This window comes from Rhinopithecus roxellana, chromosome 5 (assembly GCF_007565055.1).
Source record: "Rhinopithecus roxellana isolate Shanxi Qingling chromosome 5, ASM756505v1, whole genome shotgun sequence".
Taxonomy (NCBI): Eukaryota; Metazoa; Chordata; class Mammalia; order Primates; family Cercopithecidae; genus Rhinopithecus; species Rhinopithecus roxellana.
This window is the reverse complement of record NC_044553.1, coordinates 37,790,336-37,813,701: the sequence shown is the minus strand read 5'-3', so window position 1 is coordinate 37,813,701 and position 23,366 is coordinate 37,790,336. Positions and strand designations below refer to the sequence as shown.

At 42.0% G+C, this 23,366-nt stretch overlaps 1 protein-coding gene across 5 annotated transcripts in view; it reads left to right on the top strand.

Moving 5' to 3' along the window:
* Window positions 1-23,366, top strand: part of TRPM7 (transient receptor potential cation channel subfamily M member 7) — a 130,598-nt gene that overhangs the window by 16,288 nt on the left and 90,944 nt on the right. For 4 of the 5 annotated variants that reach the window (XM_030930713.1, XM_010356602.2, XM_010356603.2 and 1 more), the window contains exons 2-3: window positions 8,256-8,335; window positions 14,862-14,900. In XM_030930713.1, coding sequence (XP_030786573.1) covers window positions 8,256-8,335; window positions 14,862-14,900 — 119 coding nt within the window. Of the gene's footprint in view, window positions 1-8,255; window positions 8,336-11,106; window positions 11,186-14,861; window positions 14,901-23,366 lie in introns of those variants that run through there. The other variant, XM_030930714.1, reaches the window with a different exon arrangement.

Below are 23,366 nucleotides of genomic sequence, written 5' to 3'. Positions count from 1 at the left end.
CTGGGAAAGGGGTGGGCAGTTCCCAGAACTGAGGATTCTTCCCCTTTTTAGACTATATCGGGTAACTTCTGGATATTACCATGGCATCTGTAAACTGTCATGGTGCTGGTTAGAGTGTCTTTTAGCATGCTGATACATTATAATTAGCATATAATGAGCAGTGAGGACAACCAGAGGTCTACTCTTGTTGCCATCTTGGTTTTGGTGGGTTTTGGCTAGCTTTTTTACTGCAACCTGTTTTATCAGCATAGTCTTTACGGCCTGTATCTTATGTTGAACTCCCATCTCATCCTGTGACTTAAAATGCCTAACCTACTGGGAATGCAGCAGCCTAACAGGTCTTTCAGCCTTATTTTACTCAGCCCCTATTCAAGATGGAGTCACTCTGGTTTAAACACCTCTGACGTTCCCCCCCTCATTTATAAGAGAATCCTTCATCCTAAGGGTTGTAGAGGGACGAAGATCTACCTTTTGTAACTTCTTCTTGCTGAATGGGGTGATGATATTCCTGCCTAATTATTAAGATCTCTTGTATCCGTGGTAGAGAGGCGCTCGTTCAGAACACATCAGTTTGCTGAGGACCATCCATAACTGAGTTCTGACAAAACATGATATCTGAAAGATTAATAAGTGTTTAATAAAACATTTAGTAAGCTTATCCTGCATCCCTGTACAAAGAGTACAACAGCAATATATTCCATAACAGTAAAGCAAAATAAGTAAAACTATCCCAAGTAAACTAAATTAGAAGACTTTCCATGAACTGGCAACTGTTAGAACCTCGCTGATAAGGGATCACTGATTCTATTATGTGCCCAGAATTAGAATATTGATCCAGATTTTTACATTAGCCATCCCTCTTTTTTTTTCCCTGCACTTCAGTCAGAGATCACTGATTGGTTCACAGGAGAAAGCAAGGTCAGCCTAAATTGCAGGAAAAAAACTCAAAAACAACTGATGAGACCAGAATCTATTGACGGGTGTACCATAGTTCTCAAAAAACAATTTTTTTCTCTCTCCAATGTCCCATTTTTACTAAAGACAAATTATAGTATGACCGATGACCGATTTGCTTTGTTATACTTGGCCAGATTATCTGTATAAAGTGCAACAAGAATAATTATTTTTCACATAGGCTTTTGAAATTGGCTTTGATGGAACTCTGTCCCATAAGGAATCTCAGATGAGACTTTTAAAGCTGAGCCCAGCATGGATTTTTTTTTTTTTTTTTTTTACTTTGTGAGACAGAGTCTCACTCTGTTGCCCAGGCTGGAGTGCACTGGCATGACCTCGGCTCACTGCAGCCTCCACCTCCTGAGTTCAAGTGATTCTCCTGCCTCAGCTTCCTGTGTAGTTGGGATTACAGGCGCGCACCACCATGCCTGGCTAAGTTTTTGTATTTTTAGTAGAGATGAGGTTTCACCATGTTGGCCAGGCTGGTCTCAAACTCCAGACCTCAGGTGATCCACCAACTTTGGCCTCCCAGTGTGCTGTGATTACAGGCATGAGCCACCGCGCCCAGCCATGAGCCACTGCGCCTGGCCTCAGCTGTGGGTTTGTACCCTCAAATACCTTTATGTGTTGGGTAAATTTTTCTCTCCTCTTGAGGTCCCAAGATAACTTGGGGCTTCTGGGCCTGTCAAAAAGTGACATTTTTTACTTACCACAGGTCAAGAACCCTGTGCAGGGACTGTGTAGACAAGGTATGAGGTCAGTTTTCCCAAACGACTTTTAATTGATTTACAAGTCAAGTCTGATTCCTTAAAGGAAAGCACACCATTCCAGTCAAAGCCTTGGTAAAATAACCAGTTTCTCCAGTTGTGTCTTGTTGCAAAAGAAAACCAATTCTTACTGCACTTCATACAAATACCTATTATAGGCCAGGCATGGTGGCTCATGCCTGTAATCCCAGCACTTTAGGAGGCTGGAGTGGGCGGATCACTTGATGTCAGGAGTTTGAGACCAGCCTGACCAACATAGTGAAACCCTGTCTCTACTAAAAATACAAAAAGTAGCTTGGTATGGTGGTGGGCATCTGTAATCCCAGCTACTTGGAATGCTGAGGCAGGATAATTACTTGGACCTAGGAGGCAGAGGTAGCAGTGAGCCGAGATCGTGCCACTGCACTCCAGCCTGGGCAACAGAGCAAAACTCTGTCTCAGAAAACAAAAACAAATCTATTGCCATAGGTTAAGAATACTCATAGTCTCCAAATTTTGGAGAAATCAGGTAGAGAGAAAAAAATATGCTCCACATTTTGTCCACAGGAGTATACTTTACCCAATTGTCTTTTTTTTTTTCTTTCTTTCTTTTTTTTTTTTTTTTTTTGAGACGGAGTCTCGCTCTGTCGCCCGGGCTGGAGTGCAGTGGCCGGATCTCAGCTCACTGCAAGCTCCGCCTCCAGGGTTTACGCCATTCTCCTGCCTCAGCCTCCCGAGTAGCTGGGACTACAGGCGCCCACCACCTCGCCCGGCTAGTTTTTTGTATTTTTTAGTAGAGACGGGGTTTCACAGTGTTAGCCAGGATGGTCTTGATCTCCTGACCTCGTGATCCGCCCGTCTCGGCCTCCCAAAGTGCTGGGATTACAGGCTTGAGCCACCGCGCCCGGCCACCCAATTGTTAATAGCTGTCAGTAGCTCAAAAGTTTCCTTGATTCTGAAAAACAGAATAAAGGATCAGCAACATTTTTAGCAAAAAAGTAAAAAAGATTAGTCTTACTTTAATTCAGTCCATGAAGTTAATTCCTGTTCTGTTTGATACACATGAACATTCCAGCCCTCCATGAGAGTCCTGAATGTTTTTTGCTTTATTCTAACGTTAGAGTCTCCAAAGTTATCAGAAACCTGCGTTTAAGAGCACCTGTGAAAGTCCTGTAGCTGATTATAAACCACCTTTTGAAGAGGATGAAAACATGACAAAGGTTGTATGTTGATGATAAAAAGTCTTAGGACAGCCAAAGTCAAAGACACAATTGACAAAGAATTTTGGTTACCTTTGCGGCACACAATAATTTAACATAATAATCATAATTATTACTGATAAGGTGCATTAAATCATATCACAGTTATAGGAGCTTTTCATAATTTTGGAACGCATACCCATGACGTATTCATTCAAATGCAGCCCAAAGAAAGCCAAACACCATTCCATGTTTGGCAGTGTTTCCTGTGTGATTTTTATATCAATAAGCCAAATTTTACTGTTGGATTAGTGCATTATTGATATGTGAAACCCAGTTCTTAATAAAACCTTATAGACAAATTTATCCAATTTTATTTTATTATTTCTTATTTTTTTTGGAGGGAGACGGAGTTTGCATCTGTTGCCCAGGGTGGAGGGTAGTGGCACAGTCTTGGCTCACTGCTACCTCCGCCTCCTGGGTTCAAGTGATTCTCCTGCCTAAGCCTCCCTAGCAGCTGGGATTACAGGTGCAAGGCACCACTCCCAGCTAATTTTTTGTATTTTTAGTAGAGATGGAGTTTCACCGTGTTGGCCAGGCTGGTCTCAAAACTCCTGGCCTTAAGTAATCTGCCCACCTTGGCCTCCCAAAGTGTTGAGATTACAGGCGTGAACCACTGCACCCAGCCAAAAGCACTTATTTTTAAAGCAGTTGAAACTCTTTCATATCACACACACACAAGACATATAAATATATAAACAGGAGATCCATCAGTTGTAAGGTCTTTCATTTGCCAATTTCTTAATTGGATTACTGGCTTCAAGGTAGAGCCCTTGGAGGAACAGGGCGAGGAAAGCATTCAGTTTCTAGTGCCTAGTAATGAGGCACAGCTTCTAGGGGACCAAGAGCATGCTTTTCTGATCCAGACATGCAGAGAGCTGTGTATTTCCCCATAACTGCCATTAGACACCCCCGAAGTCGGCCAGTTGGTGCTAGAGTCTATTTCCTTTGGGTCAGGGGTCTCCTCAGTATCATCCCTTTATGGTTCGCCAGAAAGATGTTACCGGAAAGGGGTCCTGATCCAGACTCCAGGAGAGGGTTCTTAGATCTTGTGCAAGACAGAATTTGAGGCGAATCCATACAGTAAAGTGAAAGCAAGTTTATTAGGAAAGTAAAGAAACAAAAGAATGGCTACTCCACAGGCAGAACAGCCTGTTATTTTCTATTTTATTTTAAAATTACCTTCCATCTTTTCACTCTTACTATTACTTGTGCTGCTACCTCCACCACTTCTTCTTTTTTTTTTTTTGGAGACAGTTCCACTCTTGTTGCCCAGGCTGGAGTGCAATGGCATGATCTTGGCTCATTGCAACTTCCGCCTCCCAGGTTCAAGCGATTCTCCTGCCTCAGCCTTCCAAGTAACTGGGATTACAGGCATGCGCCAACATGCCTGGCTAATTTTGTATTTTTAGTAGAGACGGGGTTTCTCCATATTGGTCAGGCTGGTCTTGAACTCCCAATGTCAGGTGATCTGCCTGCCTCAGTCTCCCAAAGTGCTGGGATTATAGGTGTGAGCCACTGCACCCGTTCTCTTTTTCTTCTTCTTCTTCCTCTTCCTTTTCTTCTTCCTCTTCCTCTTCTTCATCTTTCTCCCTTCTTCCTCCTCTCATTCTGTCACCCAGGCTGGAGTACAGTGGCATGGTCACAGCTCATTGCAGCCTCAAGCTCCTTGGGTTCAGACGATCCTCTGGCTCAGCCTCCTAAGTAGCTGGGTCTGCAGGCGTGTGCCATCACGCCTGGCTAATTTTTTTTTTTTTTTTTTTTTTTTTTTTTTTTTTTTTTTTGAGGCGGAGTCTCGCTCTGTCGCCCGGACTGGAGTGCAGTGGCCGGATCTCAGCTCACTGCAAGCTCCGCCTCCCGAGTTTACGCCATTCTCCTGCCTCAGCCTCCCGAGTAGCTGGGACTACAGGCGCCCGCCACCTCGCCCGGCTAGTTTTTGTATTTTTAGTAGAGACGGGGTTTCACCGTGTTAGCCAGGATGGTCTCGATCTCCTGACCTCGTGATCCGCCCGTCTCGGCCTCCCAAAGTGCTGGGATTACAGGCTTGAGCCACCGCGCCCGGCCTAATTTTTTGTATTTTTTGTAGAGATGGGGTTTTGCCATATTGCCCAGGCTGGTCTCAAACTCCTGGACTCAAGTGATCTGCCTGGCTTCTTGTTCAGTCTTCATAAAGGTTTACCAGTTTTGTTAACCTAAGAACCAACTTTTAACTTTCACTTATCTTGCTATTTTATTAAAATCTGTTTTACTGATTTTGTTCTTTAATTTTATCTCTTTCCTTTGACTTTATTCTTTCAATATATTTTTTAAAGTCCAAGAGTTAGCTCATTAATTTTCAGCCTTTTTAAAAAATTACTATTTTTTGAGAGAGAGTCTCACTTTGTTGCCCAGGCTGGAGTAGAGTGGCACGACTGGGCTCATGTAAGCTCTGCCTTGCAGGTTCAAGTGATTCTTCTGCCTCAGTCTCTAGTAGCTGGGATTACATGCCCGCCACGACACCCTGCTAATTTTTGTGTTTTAGGTGAGACGGGTTTTACCGTATTGGTCAGGCTGGTCTCGAGCTCCTGACCTCAAGTGATCTGCCCACCTCGGCCTCCCAAAGTGCTGGGATTACAGGTGTGAGCCTGCGCCTGGCCCAGCCTTCATTTTCAAATGTAATCACCTGAGCCTATACATTTTCCTCTACGTGTAGCATTTAGATTGCATTGTATAGGTTTTCAAATGCATAGACTTTTCACTGTTATTCACTTACAAGAATTTAAAATTTTTAATTATGAATTTTTCTCGGATCCTCAAGTTATATAAAGTGTTGAATATTGGTGGTTTAAAAATTTTATTTATATTACATTAATTGCATTGTGATCAGTGAGTATGATGTGCAAGATACTCAGTATCTGAAATTAGTTGAATCTTATAGTCAAGCACATGATCAAATTTTTTTTTTTTTTTGAGACAGAGTTTCACTCTTTTCACCCAGGCTGGAGTGCAATGGCGTGATCTTGGCTCACTGCAATCTCCGTCTCCTGGGTTCAAGCAGTTCTGCCTCAACCTCCTGAGTAGTTGGGATTACAGATGTGTGCTACCACACATGACTAATTTTGCATTTTTAGTAGAGACGGGTTTCACCATGTTGGTTAGGCTGGTCTCGAACTCCTGGCCTCAGGTGATCCATACGCCTCAGCCTCCCAAAGTACTGGGATTGCAGGTATGAGCCACCGTGCCCAGCCCATGATTAATTTTTATGAATGCCACAATTGTGCTTGAGAAGAATGAATGGATCTTCTGTTTCTAATATATAGAAACATGCATATATTTATTAAATGAAGCTTGTTAACATGTTGTTAAAATTTTCTGAATATTTCTGATTATTTATTTATTTTTCAGACAAGGTCTTGCTCCGTCAACGAGGCTGGATTGCAGTGGTGTGATCGTGACTCACTGCAGCCTTGACCTCCCGGGCTCAAGTGATGCTCTCACCTCAGCCCCTTGAGTAGCTGGGACTATAGGTGTGCACCACCATACCCGGCTGACTTTTTAATTTTTTTGTGGAGATTGAGTCTCGCTGTGTTACCCAGCTGGTCTTGAACTTAACGGACTCAAGCAGTCTTCCTGCCTCCCAAAGTACTGGGATTACAGGCATGAGCCACCATTCCTGGCTTCTGCTATTAGTTTTTGTTTGATGGACTTTTCAGTATTGAGGGAAATGTGTTCATCTTCTACTATGAGCCTAGATTTGTCTAATGCTATTAATTTTTTCCCTTTATGTATTTTGACACTTTTATTTGGTTAATCATAATCAAGATTGTCATAGCAATCTGGCAGATTTAACGTTTGTAATAACCTGCTCTATCCCTATTGATGTGTTTCGTGCATTTTTCTGACACTACCTTCTAATTAGAATTTGCTTTATGTCTTTTTATTCCTGTATCATTAACCATTCCATGCCCTTATGCTGTAGGTATTTATTTAGAAATGGAATGTAGCTGGGTTTTATTTTTTATAAATCTATCACTTTTTTTTTTTTTTTTTTTGAGACAGAGTCGCTCTGTCGCCAGGCTGGAGTGCAGTGGTGCGATCTCGGCTCACTGCAACCTCCAGCTCCCTGGTTCACTCCCTGGTTCAAACGATTCTCCTGCCTCAGCCTCCAGAGTAGCTGGGATTACAGGCACATGCCACCACGCCCAGCTAATTTTTGTATTTTTAGTAGAGTTGAGGTTTTACCATGTTGGCCAGGATGGTCTCAGTCTCCTGACTTCGTGATCCGCCCACCTCGGCCTCCCAAAGTGTTGGGATTACAGGTGTGAGCTACCACGCCCAGCCAAATCTATCACTTTTAATTGTCTTTTTTTCAAATTTTTTTTGTTTTGTTTTTTGAGACAGGGTCTCTCACTCTTTCACTCAGGCTGGAGTGCAGTGGCCTGATCATGGCTTACTGCAGCCTCAGCCTCCTCAGCTTAGGCTGTCCTCCTGCCTCAGACTTCCAAATAGCTGGGACTACAGGAGCACATCACCACACCTGGCTAATTTTTTAGCTTTTGGTGGAGATGGGATTTCACCATGTTTTCCAGGCTACCCTTGACTTCGGTGGCTAAAATGATACTCGCACCTTGACTCCCAAAATGTTGGGATTACAGGTGTGAGCTACTGTGCCCAGCTAGTTGTCTTTTAAATGGCTCATATCCTAGAATAATACCAGCCCCTCTTAAGGTTTTTGGTTCATAGTGGGAATCTCAAACTTGGCTTCCCTCCTGTTTGACTCTTTGAAGCAATAGTGTCTACATAGTACTGTTGATTTAATAATCTAAGTCACTTGGGATTTAAATGGAATTATTCTGACATTTTGGGGTGCCATCTTCAGACTATAGTATGTAATGAATAGTAAATAAAAAATTATGTAGTATAGGAGTGTTTATGGGCTGGGCACGGTGGCTCACGCCTATAATCCCAACACTTTTGGAGGCCAAGGCGGGCAGATCACCTGAGGTCGGGAGTTTGAGACCAGCCTGACCAACATGGAGAAACCCCGTCTCTATTAAACAAATACAAAATTATCTAATCGTGGTGGCACATGCCTGTAATCCCAGCTACTCAGGAGGCTGAGGCAGGAGAATCACTTGAACCTGGGAGGTGGAGGTTATGATGAGCCAAGATCATACCATTGCACTCCAGTTTGGGCAATAAGAGCAAAACTCTGTCTCAAAAAAAAAAAAAAAAAAGTTTATGTTTTCATAATGAAATTGTTTCCTTCTTATTTAGTGGGTTAACTTAAACAATTCTTTAAAACATTTTGTTTTAGTCCCAGAAATCCTGGATAGAAAGCACTTTGACCAAGAGGGAATGTGTATATATTATACCAAGTTCCAAGGACCCTCACAGGTAAGCACACCTTTGTTACTTCTGGAATCTCTAGAAATTTTAGTGTAAATTATATTGCTATTTCTTTATTGGAAACAAAAACTACTAAATACATTATTTGTAGTTACTGTTACTTTTTATAGTTACTGCTAATCATTTAATTTGGGAGGAATTGGGAGGAGGAAACAGCATTGAAAATCAGTATTTTGGAGTTTTTAATGCCATTTACAGCATACAATCTCTTCCTTGAAGTGTTCTTCCATCTCTAAACTCCCTCAGATCATAGTGTAGTGTTTTACAAAGGTAAGGCAGTTAAGACTCTCTCTCTCTCTCTTTTTTTTTTTAACGGATTCACTGATATTTCGAACTTAAATTTGTGTATCTATTGGGCATCTACTGAGTATCCAACACTATGGTTCATGTTGAAGAAAGCAATGTGAACCTAATAGTCATTCTTTTTATTTGCCAATATATGGATACAGATCATTATTTACTGGAAAATCCATTATCAGAGACTATAGGTGTCTGTATCTTTGGTCTCTGAAATGACTTTGGTAATAGAAAAAAAATAAAATTAAAGGATATTAACTTAGTAACTGAAGAAAAAGTTGAGCTCATGAAATATTTACTTAAGCATATTTGCCAAAATTATTCTTTTAACTTTTTTTTTGAAACAGTCTTGCTCTGTCACCCAGGCTGGAGTGCAGTGGTGTGATATCAGCTCGCTGTAACCTCCACCTTCTGGGTTCAAGTGATTCTCCTGCCTCAGTTTCCTTAGTAGCTGGGATTACAGGCGTGCACCACCACGCCTGGCTAGTTGTTTTTGTTTGTTTGTTTTGAGATGTAGTCTTGCTCTGTTGCCCACGCTGGAGTGCAATGGCTCGATCTCGGCTCACTGCAACCTCTGCTTTCCAGGTTCAAGTGATTCTCTTGCCTCAGCCTTCCGAGTAGCTGAGACTACAGGCGTGTGCCACCACACCTGGCTGATTTTTTGTATTTTTAGTAAAGACTAGGTTTCACCGTGTTAGCCAGGATGGTCTCAATCTCCTGACCTCGTGATATGCCCGCCTCCGTCTCCCAAAGTGCTGGGATTACAGGCATGAGCCACCGCGCCCGGCCCTAGTTTTTGTATTTTTAGTAGACAGAGTTTTACTATGTTGGCCAGTCTGATCTTGAACTCGCGACCTGAGGTCATCCACCTCTCTTGGCCTCTCAGAGTTCTAGGATTACAGGTGTGAGCCACTGCACCCAGCAAATTTTTCTTTTTTTTCTGAGACCTAAAGATAGAAAAAAACTTAAAACAAGGAAATCTAAGATGTAGTTATTTCCTAACCTATAGAGCACTTCTCTTCATGGGCACTTAGAAAAAATGAAAATTAATTGACAAAAGTATTTGCAAGATTTTTGAATCTTCTTTCCTTTTCCATCTCCTATCACACTGTATTCTCTACCCATTTGCCTTCTCTGCAACTTTCGTTTCTATTAGATATATAATTCTTAGAAAAACATAGCTTAGACAATTTTTATTAACTGATGTCTCTTTATATTATAGAATGTCACTATTCTTGTTTATAGTGGGTATGTAGTAAATATTTGTCAAATAGCATTTCCAAAACCTTTTGTTAAATTACATAAATGTAAATTTACGTAATTTAATTTTTAAAATTTCTCTTTAACATTTTAAAAAATTCTAACTTTGAATGGATCTCTCCCAACAAACACATTTCCATTGAAAGTGTAGTGTGCATGATACCTTTTAAAAACTTTTGAGAAACAAAGTTGGATCAATAGGGTTTCAATACATTAAGATTGTCATTATTAATAACATTTGGTGGTTTTATTTTTAGCTTTTTCTCAGTGTATTGTTTTTGTTTTTGTTTGTTTTTTTTTTTTTTTTTTTTTTTTGAGACGGAGTCTCGCTCTGTTGCCCAGGCTGGAGTGCAGTGGCCGGATCTCAGCTCACTGCAAGCTCCGCCTCCCGGGTTTACGCCATTCTCTCGCCTCAGCCTCCCGAGTAGCTGGGACTACAGGCGCCGCCATCTCGCCCGGCTAATTTTTTGTATTTTTTTAGTAGAGACAGGGTTTCACCATGTTAGCCAGGATGGTCTCGATCTCCTGACCTCGTGATCCGCCCGTCTCGGCCTCCCAAAGTGCTGGGATTACAGGCTTGAGCCACCGCGCCCGGCTGTTTTTGTTTTTAAGTATTGCTGCGTTCAGTCTATACACAAAATGTTGTACCTGCTTTTCATACTACGGATCTTTTATAAGAATGGTAGTAATAGTCCTGGTGTGGTGGCTCACGCCTGTAATCCCAGCACTTTGGGAGGCCGAGGTGGACGGATTACGAGGTCAGGAGTTCGAGACCAGCCTGGCCAACATGGTGAAACACCTTCTCTACTAAAAATACAAAATTAGCCAGGCATGGTGGCAGGCACCTGTCATCCCAGCTACTTGGGAGGCTAAGGCAGGAGAATCGCTTAACACTGGAAGGCAGAGGTTGTAGTGAGCTGAGATCCACGTTGCTGCACTCCAGCCTGGGTAATGAGTGAAACTCCATCTCAAAAAAAAAAAAAATGAATGGTAGTTAATATTCTGTTATTGTGTATACCACCATTTATATGCCTATTCTCCTATTGGTCAATTTAGTTGTTTTCCATTTTTAGCCATTTTAAATTTAAATTAGGCCACAATGAAGATCTTTGTGGATAAAACCTTTTTGTATTTAAGATTTTCCCCCCTTAGGTTATGTAATGCTAAAATCTTTTCAAAAGTATTAAAGCAATATACATGATCACCCAGTAGTGAATGAGATCGTCTGCTTTACTGAGTAATGACTAGAGTAACATTTTCCATCACCGTCAAGAAAACGTGGTAAGTAGAAAAAGGTATATATAGGTATATATATATATATTTTTAAGCTGAGCATGGTGGCTCATGCCTATAATTCCAGCACTTTGGGAGACTGAGGCGAGCAGTCTGCCTTCCAGGTTCAAGTGATTCTCCTGCCTCAGCCACCTGAGTAGCTGGGACTATAGGCATGTGCCACCTCAACCAGGTAGTTTTTTTTATTTTTAGTATAGACAGGGTTTCACCATGTTGGTCAGGCTGGTCTTGAACTGCTGACCTCAGATAATCTGCCCACCTCAGCCCCCCAAAGTGAGCCACCGTGCCTGGCATACATTTATTTATTTTTAATTGACAGTAATTATAATAGTATATATTTTAAATTTGCATTTATTTACTATTGAGAAAATATTTTTTAAAATAGCTCTCAATTTTTAAATAAATTCTGTAAATTTTTTTGATTAGTTCTTTTTGGATCATTAAAACAGATAATCTTTTTTTTTTTTTTTTTTTTTTTTTGAGACGGAGTCTCGCTCTGTCGCCCGGGCTGGAGTGCAGTGGCCAGATCTCAGCTCACTGCAAGCTCCGCCTCCTGGGTTTACGCCATTCTCCTGCCTCAGCCTCCCAAGTAGCTGGGACTACAGGCGCCCGCCACCTTGCCCGGCTAGTTTTTTGTATTTTTTAGTAGAGACGGGGTTTCACCGTGTTAGCCAGGATGGTCTCGATCTCCTGACCTCGTGATCCGCCCGTCTCGGCCTCTCAAAGTGCTGGGATTACAGGCTTGAGCCACCGCGCCCGGCCAAAACAGATAATCTTAACATCTCTTCCAGTCATTAGATTCTATGATTTATTCTGATTTCTTACTACTTATTAAAGATATGTTTTATTACAACATCATATCACATTTCCCAACAAGAGGATAAATGACATTTCCCAAGTCACATGGCTATTCATAAAGATGGGATTAGTATTTAAGCCTCCATAGTTCAGTGTTCCAGTTCTAAAATAAAATACTGTTTTTCTTCCAGAGAAATTGTTGTTTTGCTTTATTAAAAAAATAGATTTTGTTGATCAGGTGCGGTGGCTCACGCCTGTAATCCCAGCACTTTGGGAGACTGAGATGAGTGGATCACCTGAGGTCAGAAGTTTGAGACCAGCCTGGCAACATGGTGAAACCCTGTCTCTACTAAAAATATAAAAACTAGCTGGGCATGGTGGTGGGCACCTGTAATTCCAGCTCCTCAGGAGGCTAAGGCAGGAGAGTTGTTTGATCCCAGGAGATGGAGGTTGCAGTGAGCTGACAAGGTGCCACTGCACTCCAGCCTCAGTGACAGAGTGAGACTCTGTCTCAAAAAAAAAAAAAAGATTTTATCATTAAGGAGTTTGTTTTCTATAGTTTTATTAATTCCACTTTGCAATAGAAGTAATAAAAGCACTCAAGGTATTAAATCCAAAGCTGTTACTAAGTGTCCCTACCTTTAACCATTCATGAGAGACATAATTTACAAACAGTTGGTCACTTCTTTCTACACTAGTTGAACTCTTAATTTTATGTGATTTAATAATTCACTCTTGGTTCATAATTTAAAGGTACCAAATGCTGTAAGTGAAAGTCTCCTTTCCACTACTGTGCTTTAGCTATAAGTTTACCTTGCTAATAAAAAATCTGATGTTATCCATTCCTTGGAATGTCTTCCAGAAAGTTAGATATAGTCTTTACATGTCCAAACAGATGATTATCCCGCTTACCCCTTTAAAATATATAGTGTAGCCCCACTGTGTCTGCAACTTATCTTGGCGATCACTAGTTTGTTCTTTTTTTTTTTTTTTTTTTTTTTTTTGAGATGGAGTCTCGCTCTGTCGACCAGGCTGGAGTGCAGTGGCGCAATCTCACTGCAAGCTCCACCTCCTGGGTTCAGGCCGTTCTCTTGCCTCAGCCTCCTGAGTAGCTGGGATTACAGGCACCCGCCACCATGCCCAGCTAATTTTTTGTATTTTTAGTAGAGATGGGGTTTCACTGCGTTAGCCAGGATGGTCTTGACCTCCTGACCTCGTGATCTGCCTGCCTTGACCTCCCAAAGTGCTGGGATTAACAGGCGTGAGCCACCGCACCCGGCCACTAATTTGTTCTTAATTGTTGCTACCTATTTAATTATGTCTGAATTATAATTTGTTTTAGTAATCCCTTATTGAACATTTTAGGTATTTTCACTTTTTCTTTTGGCTGTTAGGAAAAAAAAATGCTGCAGTACAATTGTACCTTGTACAATTTTCATTTTATATGTATACTACAGGTGTGTTTTAGCCTGTGCTTGTAGAACTGGAGTTAGTGAGAGTCAGTGTTTTTTATTTTGACGGATATTGCCAAATGGCCTTCCATAAGGATTGTATAAATATATGCTGTCACCCACAGATACCAGACTCTGTATTCTCACCAAGATAGTGTCTTTTTTTTAAAGACAGTTTCTCACTCTTTCTCCCAGGCTGGAGTGCAGTGGGGCATGATCATGGCTCACTTTAGCTTTGACCTCCTGTGCTCGAGGAATCCTCCCAACTCAACCTCCCTAGTGGCTAGGACTATAGGCCTGTACCACTGTATTTTTTTGTAGAGACGGAGTTTCGTCTTGTTGCCCAGGCTGGTCTTAAACTCCTGGACTCAAGCAATTCACCTGCGCCTCCCAGAGTGTTGCAATTACAGGTGTGGACCACCATACCCCGCTAAGATAGGATCTTAAAATATGCTTTAAAAATCTTTTGTAATCAAATAATCTTTTTATATGTGTGTTTTCACTATGAACTATCTGTTCATTTAGTTTTCCTTTATAATATTGGATCTTAAAAAATTGATTTGCTGGATGCAGTGGCTCACGCCTCTAATCCCAGCACTTTGGGAGACCGAGGCAGGCAGATCACCTGAGGTCAGGAGTTCAAGACCAGCCTGGCCAACATGACGAAGCCCTGTCTCCACTAAAAATACAAAAATCTGCCAGGCATGGTGGCACGTGCCTGTAATCCCAGCTGCTCAGGAGGCTGAGGCAGAGGAATCGCTTGAACCTGAAAGGTGGAGATTGCAGTGAGCCAAGATTGTGCCACTGCACTCCAGCGGCCTGGGTGACAGAAAGAAACTCTGTCTCAAAAAAAAAAAGAAAAAGAAAACAAAATTAGCCAGATGTGGTAGTGCACACCTGTAATCCCAGCTACATAGGAGGCTGAGGCAGGAGAATTGCTTGAACCCGGGAAGCAGAGGTTGCAGTGAGCCTAGATCACGCCATTGCACCCCAGCCTGGGCGACAAGAGTGAAACTCTGTCTCAAAAAAGAGAGAAAAATTGATTTGAGGAAGCTCTTTATATATTAGGGAACTAACCCTTTGCAATTTTTTTTTCTGTTTGTCTTTAGACTTTATTACTGATAGATTTTTGCTACATATAAGTGTTGTATTTTTATGTAGTTAAATCAGTCGGTCTTTTATAGTTTCTGGATTTTATATCACAACTAATTATATTAAGAATATTGAAACTGTCAGTTAAAAAATAGTTACTTGAATTGTAAATCAAGGTATACGTGATCTGTGGTATCTACTGAAAAATTAAGCTAGGTATATAATTTTTCTTTGTTTTGTACTTTATGTATTTTATATAGTTTAGTTTAAAATCAGAAAGTTTTTCCCCTGAAATAATTTATTTACCTTTTTGTGTTCAATAGATGCCTTCCGGGATGTCAAATTTGTCAGCAACTCGTCAGGTAAGTTTAATGTAACTACTGCACAAATTTCAAAAATAAATAAAACTAATCTGTTAGAAATAAGAGTTAGAACACAGTGGCATGAAACTCACGTGCTATTATATTTGATGGGTACTTTACCTAGACTTGGAAGGTGAAGGGTCAGTCAAAGCTGTTTGAAACTCAGGTGAAGCTGCCTAAGAAGAGTTGGAAAGTTGTGTCCATTGGGCAGAAGTTGAAGGACAGGAATTTTAGGCAGCGAGAGCAGTGTGTGGGAAGGCCTGATAGTGAAAGACATCATGGTTCTGTCAGGAAACTGCAGAATGTAAGATGGAGATTTAAGAGATTTGGGCCTAGAAAAATTGAGAGTTTCAGTTACTCTACAAGGCTTTTTGTTGCACATACTTTTGATTTCGTGTTAAAAGGATATTGTACAGGCAAGTAATAACGTGCTAGATGATGATGATTATTATTATTTTGAGACAGAGTCTTGCTCTATTACCCAGGCTGGAGTGCAGTGGAACAATCTCGGCTCACTGCAACCTCTGCCTCACGGGTTCAAGCAATTCTCCTGCCTCACCCTCCTGAGTAGCTAGGATTACAGGCACGCGCCACCATGCCCCGCTAATTTTTGTATTTTTAATAGAGATGGGATTTCACCATGTTGGCCAGGCTGGTCTTGAATTCCTGACCTCAGGTGATCCACACAACTCAGCCTCCCAAAGTGCTAGGATTACAGATGTGAGCCACCATGCCCTATCGGAAAAATCCTAAGCATCTTGGCTGGTTTGAGAAATAAAGGGAAAGTACAGGAGAGAGAAATTTTAAAGCTGGGTGTCCAGGGGAAACATCATACGTTGGCAGGTTCCGTGATGCTCCCCGAGCCGTAGAACCAGCAAGTTTTTATTAGTGATTTTCAAAAGAGGAGGGAGTTTATGAATAGGGTGTGATCACAGAGGTCACATGCTTCACAAGGTAATAGAATATCACAAAGCAAATGGAGGCAGGACGAGATCACAGGACCACAGGATGGGGCAAAATTAAAATTGCTAATGAAGTTTTGGGCACGCATTGTCATTGATAACATCTTATCAGGGAACAGGGTTTGAGAGCAGATAACCTGTCTAACCAAAATTTATTAGACGGGAATTTCCTCGTCCTAATAAGCCTGGGAGCACTACAGGAGACCGGGGCTTATTTCATCCCTTCAGCTTCGACAGTAAAAGGCAGCCGCCTTAAGGGGGCAGTCTATAGACCTACCCTCAGGGTGCATTCTCTTTCTCAGGGATGTTCCTTGCTGAGAAAAAGAATTCAGCGATATTTCTCCTATTTGCTTTTGAAAGAAGAGAAATATGGCTCTGTTCTGCCTGGCTCACCAGCAGTCAGAGTCCAAGGCTAGCTCCCTTGTTCCCTGAACTTTGCTGTTATCCTGTTCCTTTTTTTAAGGTGCCCAGATTTCATATTGTTCAAACACACACTCTACAAACAATCTGTGCAGTTAATGCAATCATCACAGGGTCCTGAGGCAACATTCATCCTCCTCACTTTACGAAGATGACGGATTAAGAGATTAAAGTAAAAGCAGGCATAAGAAATCACAAAGGTATTGATTGGGGAAGTGATAAGTGTCCATGAAATCTTCACAGTTTATGTTCAGAGATTGCAGTAAAGACAGGCAGGCATAAGAAATTATAAAAGTATTAATTTGGGGAACTAATAAATGTCCATGAAATCTTCAGAATTTATGTTCTTCTGCTGTGGCTTCAGCCGGTCCCTCCGTTCGGGGTCTCTGACTTCTGACAACATCGCCCGGCCGATTTTATTTTTTTGTAAGAGTAGTTTCCTTTTTTAGATTGGATTGGAAGAAAGTAGACCAGTTGCTAAAGTTTTGGAGTGATTGTGGCAAAAAGATGAGAACCTGAAGTAAGATGTTTTTGACAATGAAGAGAAGTAGCCATACTTGAAGGGATTAATGAGATAAATGCAATAGGATTTGGTGAATGTGAAGACAAGGGAAGACTTGAGCATGGTAACTACATTTCCTTCTTAGGCAACTGAGTAAATTGTAATATGCTGTAGGGTCTGATGAGGAAGTATGAGGAAGAAGAGAAGGTCTCTGGGTGGTAGGCTAGGAATAAAAGTATATAGAATGAGTTTATTTTAGATGTGTTAAAGAGTTTTTCAAAGAAGTCCGTAAAAACAAAAACAAAAAACCTGACAGCCTGGATGTGATGGTTCATGCCTGTAATCCTAGTACTTGGGGAGGCTGAGGCAGGAGGATTGTTTTGTTTGAGCCTAGGAGTTTGAGACCAGCCCAGGTAGCAGAGTGAGACCCTGTATCTACAGAAAAAAAAAAAAAAAGAAGAAGAAGAAAACCACACACAAAAATCTTGGCATGGTGGCATATACCTGTAGTCCCAGCTACTTAAGACGCTGAAGCAGGAAGATCATTTGAGCCCGGAGGATTGTTTGAGCCTGGGAAGTTGAGGCTGCAATAAGCCCTGATCACCACTGCACTCCTGCCTGGACAACAAAGCAAGACCGTGTCTCAAAAAAAAAAAAAAAATCAACAAAAAGACCTGACAGTCTTTCATATTTGCCCCTATACTTAACCATCTCCAGTCCCATTCATTTCTTCTTATAGATGGTGAGGTTCACCTGGTGTCTCTTGTTTGACGAGGCCAAAGAGTTTCCTTTATTTAGCATTTCATATAGTGCCGCTTCACTGAACGTGAATTTTCTCAGTTTGGTCTATCTGAAAATATGTTTCTTTTGTTTTCATGTTTGAAGAATGTTTTCACTGGACATAAAATTCTGGGTTGTTATTTTATTGCAGCAGGGTTTTTTTTTGTTTTTGTTTTTGTTTTTGTTTTTGAGATGGAGTCTTGCCCTGTCACCCAGGCTAGATGGAGTAGTGGTGTGATCTCAGCTCCCAGCAACCTCTGCTTCTCAGATTCAAGTGATTCTCCTGCCCCAGACTCCCAAGAAGCTGGGATTACAGGCACACACCACCACACCTGGCTACTTTTTGTATTTTTAGTAGAGATGGGGTTTTACCATGTTGGCCAGGCTGGTCTCCTGACCTTGTGATCTGCCCGCCTTGGCCTCCCAAAGGGCTGGCATTCCAGGCGTGAGCTGTTGTACCCGGCCCATTGCAGCACTTTAAAGATGTCGTTATTTTATCTTGTAGGTTTTGTTTCTAATGAGAAGGCAGCTGTCATACAGTAGTTGTCTCCCTGTATGGAATGGGTCTTTTTTTCTCCAGCTACTTGAAAGATTTTTTTTTCTATTTCTTTGGTTTTCAGCAGCATATCTATAATATGCCTAAGAGTGATTCTCTTTGTACTTATTCTGCCTGCATAAGTATTTGCACGTTCAAATTTTTTACCTAATTGAGAAGGTTTTTTTTTTTTTTTCCTTGCTCTGTTGTCCAGGCCCGAGTGCAGTGGCACAATCTTGGCTTACTGCAACCTCTGCCTCCCAGGTTCAAGCAATTCTCCTGCCTCAGCCACCCAAGTAGCTGGGATTACAGGTGAATGCCGCCACGCCGGCTTATTTTGTGTTATTAATAGAGATGGGATTTTACCTTGATGGTCAGGCTGGTCTAGAAGTCCTGACCTTGTGATTCGCCCGTCTCGGACACCCAAAGTGCTGGGATTACAGGCATGAGCCACTGCGTACGGCCAGGAAGGTTTTTTTTTTTTTAAATTAACTTTTTTTTTCCTTTATCTGATGTATTGAATAATTTCTGTTGAGGTCTTCAGGTTCACTCATTCTTATTTCTGCAGTCTCCATGATGCTGTTTTGTCCATACAGTGAATTTTCTTTTTTTTATTTTTTGATACGGAGTCTCACTCTGTCACCCAGGCTGAAGTGCAGTGGCACAATCTCAGCTCACTACAAGCTCCGCCTCCTGGGTTCATGCCATTCTCCTGCCTCAGCCTCCCGAGTAGCTGGGACCACAGGCGCCCACCACCACACCTGGCTGATTTTGTGTGTGTGTGTGTGTGTTTTTTTAAGTAGAGATGGGGTTTCACCACATTAGCCAGGATGGTCTTGATCTCCTGACCTCGTGACCCGCCCGCCTCAGCCTCCCAAAGTGCTGGGAAAACAGGCATGAGCCACCACGCCTGGTCCATCCAGTGAATTTTCTTTTTTCTTTTCTTTTTCTTTTTCTTTTTGGCGACAGAGTCTCGCTCTGTCACCCAGGCTAGAGTACAGTGGTGCGATCTTGGCTCACTGCTGCAAGCTCTGCCTCCTGGGTTCATGTCATTCTCCTGCCACAGCCTCCTGAGTAGCTGGGACTACAGGTGCCCGCCACCATGCCCAGCTAATTTTTCACTGTGTTAGCCAGGGTGGTCTCGATCTCCTGACCTCGTGATACACCTGCCTCAGCCTCCCAAAGTGCTAGGATTACAGGCATGAGCCACCACACCTGGTCCATCCAGTGAATTTTCTTTTCTTTTTTTTTTTTTTTTTTTGAGATAGAGTCTCGCACTGTCGCCCAAACTAGAGTACAGTGGTGCAATCTTGACTCACTGCAAGCTCTGCCTCCCAGGTTCACGCTATTCTCCTGCCACAGCCTCTTGAGTAACTGGGACTACAGGCGCTCGCCACCATGCCCAGCTAATTTTTCACTGTGTTAGCCAGGATGGTCTCGATCTCCTGACCTCGTGATCCGCCCACCTCAGCCTCCCAAAGTGCTGGGATTACAGGCGTGAGCCTCCACACCTGGCCCCATCCAGTGAATTTTCGTTTCACACATTACATTTTTCAGTGCTGGGATTGCTATTTGATTCTTTGTTATAGTTTCCATTTCACTGCTGAGATGTACCCTGTGCGCTCTCATTATGACTGTCTATTCCTGTATGTCCTTCAGCGTGTTTATAACACCTGTATCAGAATCTTTGTCTACTGATTACAACATTTGCATCATTTAGGGTCTGTTTCTGGTGACTGCTTTTTTTTCTTCATCTTTTAAATATATCTATTTTTTGTTTGTTTGTTTTCGAGATGGTATCTTGCTCTGTTGCCTAGGCTGGAGTGCAGTGCTGTGATCTAGGCTCACTGCACCCTCCGCCTCCTGTGTTCAAGCGATTCTCCTGCCTCAGCCTCCTGAGTAGCTGGGATTACAGGCGTGTGCCACCACGCCCGGCTAATTTTTTATATTTTTAGTAGAGACGGGGTTTCACTATGTTGGCCAGACTGGTCTGGAACTCCTGACCTCAGGTGATCCACCTGCCTTGGCCTCCCAAAGTTCTGGGATGGTGTGAGCCACCGTACCCGGCCAGTAATTTTTTAATATATATTATTGTTCTGGAGTAAATAATTTTCCTGTAAGGAGTGTTTGGTTTCTTTCTGACAGGTGATTAAATTAATTATTGGTAGATTCCGTTGTCCATTCAGGTTTGATTTTTTTCTTTGTTAGGACAGTTCTACTTCTGTTTTGAACTTAGTCCTAGGATGTGGAACTTCCTCTTAAGTTACAGCTTTTTTTGTGGTCTGAACTGAGTGTTCAAGGGGTTCAGTTACGTCTTTTCACGCTGAACTAAAACTGCTGTGTCTTCCAGATCTTTAGGATCCAGTTATCAGACCCACACACAGCAAGTGATTGCTGCTAGGCATCACGGAATCTCTCATAGATCCACCTTAGACCATAGCCAAAGACCCATGGTGAATCCCCATGTGAGATTTTTTTCCTTCTTGTCTTTATGGCTCCCTTTTCTCTGGTACTCTGCTACAAATTCCAGCTGTTTCAACAGCCTAGAATTCTGTTCTCTACTTCCTTACTTGGCTCAGTGACTACCATTTTCTGCCTAGGTGTCATCTCTATGATTGAGAAGTTTCCCCCAAGCTTGTGCAATCATGGGGGTTTACCTTATGTATTTCCCTCATTTCAGGAATCACAGCTCCATGTTTCTTCTTGTTTAATGCCTGAAACAGTTATCTCATATATTTTGTTCACGTTTGTGTCAGGAATCTCCGAGACCACACCTTGATTCCATGATTTAGCTAGAATGAATCACAAGACTTAGCATGTAGTGGTACTCTTTATAAGATTTAATAAGTATTATGTTATCTCTGTTGAGGAAGTTTCCTCCTTTCCTAGTTTTCTGACAATGCTTATAATGAATACACATTCAGTTTTGTCCAGTGCTTGTTTTCCTTTTTGTGGAGAACAGGGTCTCACCGTGTTGCCAAGGCAGGTTTTGAACTCATTGGTTAAAGCTGTGCTCCCACTTATGCCTCCTTAAGAGCTGAATTGCAGGTGTGAGCCACCACGTCCATTTCTCTTTTCTTTTTGGGGGGAGTGGGGAAACAGGGTCTCATTCTGTGGTCCAGACTGGAGTGCAGTGGCACAGTCACTGCAGACTTCACCTCCCAGGCTCAGGTGATCTTTCCCCTTCATCTTCCCAAGTAGCTGTGACCACAGGTGCATGCCACCATGCCTGGCTAATTTTGGTATTTTTTTGTAGAGAAGGAGTTTTGCCATGTTGTCAGGCTGGTCTTGACTCCTGAGCTCAAGTGATCCTCCCACCTTGGCTTCTCAAAGTGCGAGGATTACAGGCACGTGCCACTGTGCCTGGCCTAGTCTTTTCTTGTAATGCTAATACTTTGCCTTTTTTTCTTTTTTCTTTTCTTGAGATGGAGTTTCTTTTGTTACCCAAGCTGATCTAGAACTCCTGGCCTCAGTCTTCCCACCTCAGCCTCCTAAGTAGCTGGAATTACAGGCTGGTTTTATTTTGTTTTTGTTTTTTTCCAAAGCAGAATGAACTTTCACCTCATGAAATGAATTGGAAAATGTACCCACTTATGATTTTTTTTGGAAGAATGTGTGTAGAATTGATATTTCCTCCTAAATATTTGATGAAATTCACCAGTGAAGGCATCTGGCCTCAAATTTTCTTTGTGGGAAGGTGTATTAATGATTTTTTTTTTTTTTGGAGACAGAGTCTTGCTGTATTGTCCAGGCTGGAGTGTTAATTTATTTTCCTGTTTAATTTTTCTCATTATTCTGACTTCAGTTTATCAGTTTTATTTATCTTTTCAATGACAAATTTTTTGTTTTCTTGCTTTCCTCCACTGTTTTTCTCTTTTCTGTTTCATTGTGTTCTTTTTTTTTTTTTTTTTTTTTTCTGAGGTGGAGTCTCACTCTGTCAGCCAGGCTGCAGTGCAGTGGCATAATCTTGGCTCACTGCAACCTCTCTCTGCCTCCTGGGTTCAAGCAATTTTCATGCCTCGGCCTCCTCAGAAGCTGGAATTACAGGCACCCACCAGCACACCTGGTGAATTGTTGTATTTTTGGTAGAGACGGGGGTTTCACCATGTTGAATTACAGGCTGGTCTCAAGCTCCTGACCTCACATGGTCCACCTGCCTCAGCCCTGTGAAGTGCTGGGATTACAGGCATGAACCACTCTGCCCGGCCCATTCTGTTTTATCATATCTTTTCTTCTGCTTACTTTGAGGTTAATTTGCTCTTAGTTTTAGTTTTTTTTTTTTTTTTTTTTTTTTGAGACGGAGTCTCGCTCTGTTGCCCAGGCTGGAGTGCAGTGGCGCGATCTCAGCTCACTGTAAGCTCCGCCTCCCGGGTTCATGCCGTTCTCCTGCCTCAGCCTCCCGAGTAGCTGGGACTACAGGTGCCTGTCACTGTGCCTGGCTAATTTTTTGTATTTTCAGTAGAGATGGGGTTTCACTGGGTTAGCCAGGATATTTTTAGTTTTTATGGTAGAAGTGTAGGTTATTTTTTAAATGAAATTTTCAAAAACTTTATTTGGAAAATTATTATTACTATTATTTATTTATTTTTCGAGAAGGAGTCTTGCTCTGTCGCCAGGCTGGATGTGCAGTGGCGCGATCTTGGCTCACTGCAACCTCTGCCTCCTGCGTTCAAGTAATTCTCCTGCCTCAGCCTCCCGAGTAGCTGGGATTACAGGCACGTGCCACCACGTCTGACTAATGTTTTATATTTTTAGTAGAGATGGGGTTTCATTATGTTGGCCTTCATCATGCTCGTATTTTTTTTCTACATAGTCTTTTTTTCTTTAATTTTTTCTCTTAGAAACAGAGTCTTACTATGTTGCCAGACTAATATCAAATTCCTGGGCTTAAGCAGTCCTCCCGCCTCAGCCTCCCAAAGTGCTGGGATTATAGGCGTGGGCTACCATGCCCGAAGCATGGTCTTTTTTAAAATTTTTAAAAAATTTTTAGTAGAGACAGGGTTTCACTGTGTTAGCCAGGATGATCTCAATCTCCTGACCTCGTGATCCACCTGCCTCGGCCTCCCAAAGTGCTGGGATTACAGGCATGAGCCACCGTGCCTGGCCTGTCTAGGTCTAATTTAGTGCTTCTAATTTAATGATACTTTTTTCGAGGACTCTATCATAAGCCTTCTGTGTTACGAGATCTCTACTCTGGCTGGTGGAAACATAAACTGTTCCCTGCCCTTTATGAGCTTCAGAAATTGTTTCAGCAGTTGCTGTCTAGT